The sequence below is a fragment of the Oncorhynchus clarkii genome, chromosome 19 (genome assembly GCF_045791955.1).
Source record: "Oncorhynchus clarkii lewisi isolate Uvic-CL-2024 chromosome 19, UVic_Ocla_1.0, whole genome shotgun sequence".
In the NCBI taxonomy this organism is placed as follows: domain Eukaryota; kingdom Metazoa; phylum Chordata; class Actinopteri; order Salmoniformes; family Salmonidae; genus Oncorhynchus; species Oncorhynchus clarkii.
In genome coordinates, this window is record NC_092165.1 from 7,080,490 (window position 1) to 7,082,989 (window position 2,500).

At 46.9% G+C, this 2,500-nt stretch overlaps 1 protein-coding gene across 1 annotated transcript in view; it reads left to right on the top strand.

The window, feature by feature from the left end:
• Positions 1-2,500, top strand: part of LOC139374665 (von Willebrand factor A domain-containing protein 7-like) — a 19,622-nt gene that overhangs the window by 1,704 nt on the left and 15,418 nt on the right. The window contains exon 3 of the mRNA XM_071115719.1: positions 862-1,006. Coding sequence (XP_070971820.1) covers positions 862-1,006 — 145 coding nt within the window. The remainder of the gene's footprint in view (positions 1-861; positions 1,007-2,500) is intronic.

Here is a 2,500-nt window from a genome sequence, read left to right on the forward strand (position 1 = left end):
AGAGAATGAGGTTCACTTATTATGTCAACAGGTTGGTGCTCCATTGATAGAGAATGAGGTTCAAATATTATTTCAACAGGTTGGTGCTCCATTGATAGAGAATGAGGTTCCCTTATCATGTCAACAGGTTGGTGCTCCATTGATAGAGAATGAGGTTCACTTATTATGTCAACAGGTTGGTGCTCCATTGATAGAGAATGAGGTTCAGTTATTATGTCAACAGGTTGGTGCTCCATTGATAGAGGATGAGGTTCCCTTATCATGTCAACAGGTTGGTGCTCCATTGATAGAGAATGAGGTTCCCTTATTATGTCAACAGGTTGGTGCTCCATTGATAGAGAATGAGGTTCCCTTATTATGTCAACAGGTTGGTGCTCCATTGATAGAGAATGAGGTTCCCTTATTATGTCAACAGGTTGGTGCTACATTGATAGAGAATGAGGTTCAATTATTACATCAACAGGTTGGTGCTCCATTGATAGAGAATGAGTTTCCCTTATTATTTCAACAGGTTGGTGCTCCATTGATAGAGAATGAGTTTCCCTTATTATTTCAACAGGTTGGTGCTCCATTGATAGAGAATGAGGTTCACTTATTATGTAAAATGCTTGGAGTGCGTGGAATTAGCACAGGAGTGCAACAGATTCTTAAATTTTTTTAACTAGTTTTAAAAACAACTTAGTTTTCTTATCCAGCATTTGTCACATGTCACATGACCCTTCTTCTAGTGGCTCTAATGTATGAACTTAATAAACAATTAATCATTGTCATTATTGTGCCAGTCCAAGTGAACATTTGGTGTATCACTCTTATAGCCGTTTTCTATATAAAACCAATTGATCATAATCTTTATTATAACAGCCCAGCCCATCACTTCAACTCAGAGGCGTTTGCTGAGGGCAGGCGCCTTATAACTGATGGGGTGGCCAGCATCAAGGCCAACATACAAAGGGAGAACTTCCAGGCTGCCAGAGAGACACTGGGGAGAGTACTACACACACTACAGGTAAGAGGAGAGAGAGGGGGGGGGGGGGGGGGGGGGGGTGAAAGAGGGGATATGCAAACAGTTCCAGTAGCTAGAGAGACACTGGGGGGAGGACTGTACACAGTACAGGTAGCTAGAGAGACACTGGGGAGAGTACTGTACACAGTACAGGTAGCTAGAGAGACACAGGGAAGAGGACTGTACACAGTACAAGTAGCTAGAGAGACACTGGGGAGAGTACTGTACACAGTACAGGTAGCTAGAGAGACACTGGGGGGAGGACTGCACACAGTACAGGTAGCTAGAGAGACACCGGGGAGAGGACTGTACATACTACAGGTAGCTAGAGAGACACTGGGGAGAGGACTGTACACAGTACAGGTAGCTAGAGAGACACTGGGGAGAGTACTGTACACAGTACAGGTAGCTAGAGAGACACTGGGGAGAGGACTGTACACAGTACAGGTAGCTAGAGAGACACTGGGGAGAGTCCTGTACACAGTACAGGTAGCTAGAGAGACACTGGGGATAGGACTGTACACACTACAGGTAGCTAGAGAGACATTTGGGAGAGTACTGTACACAGTACAAGTAGCTAGAGAGACACTGGGGAGAGTTCTGTACACAGTACAAGTAGCTAGAGAGACACTGGGGAGAGTTCTGTACACAGTACAAGTAGCTAGAGAGACACTGGGGAGAGGACTGCACACAGTACAACTCTTCTCTAGTGCTCCTAAATATTTTGTTGTGCTCCTAACTTGTGTATGGCGCAGTAGGTAGCTTCGCGGTTATAGTGTTGGGCCAGTAACCGAAATGTTGCTGGATCGAATCCTTGAGCTAAAAAGGTACACATCTGTCTCTCTGCCCCTGAACAATGTTCCCCGGTAGGCCATCATTGTAATTAAACATTTGTTTTTAAGACTTGCCTAGTAAAATGAAGGTTAAAGACATTTTTTTTTACAAATAAATAAATAAAATAACAAATGTTTTTGTCGCACCAGCGTGATTAGAGCCCTGTCTGCAAGTAAGGGGAGAGAGAAGGAGAGGGAGGGAGGAGTGGGAGAGGGAGAGAGAGGAGTGGGAGAGGGAGAGAGAGGGATAGGGAGGAGTGGGAGAGGGAGAGAGAGGGATAGGGAGGAGTGGGAGAGGGAGAAAGAGGGAAGAGAGAGAGAGAGAGAGAGAGAGAGAGAGAGGAAGAAGGAGGAGTGGGAGAGAGAGGGAGAGGAATAGGGAGGAGTGGGAGAGGGAGAGAGAGGAGTGGGAGTGGGAGAGAGAGGAATAGGGAGGAGTGGGAGAGGGAGAGAGAGGAGTGGGAGTAGGAGAGATAGGAATATGGAGGAGTGGGAGAGGGAGAGAGAGGAGTGGGAGTGGGAGAGAGAGGAATAGGGAGGAGTGCGAGTGGGAGAGAGAGGAGTGGAAGCAGGATAGGGAGGAGTGGGAGAGGGAGGAGAGAGAGGAGAGGGAGAGAGGGGAGTGGGAGAGGGAGGAGTGGGAGAGAGAGGAGAGGGAGAGAGG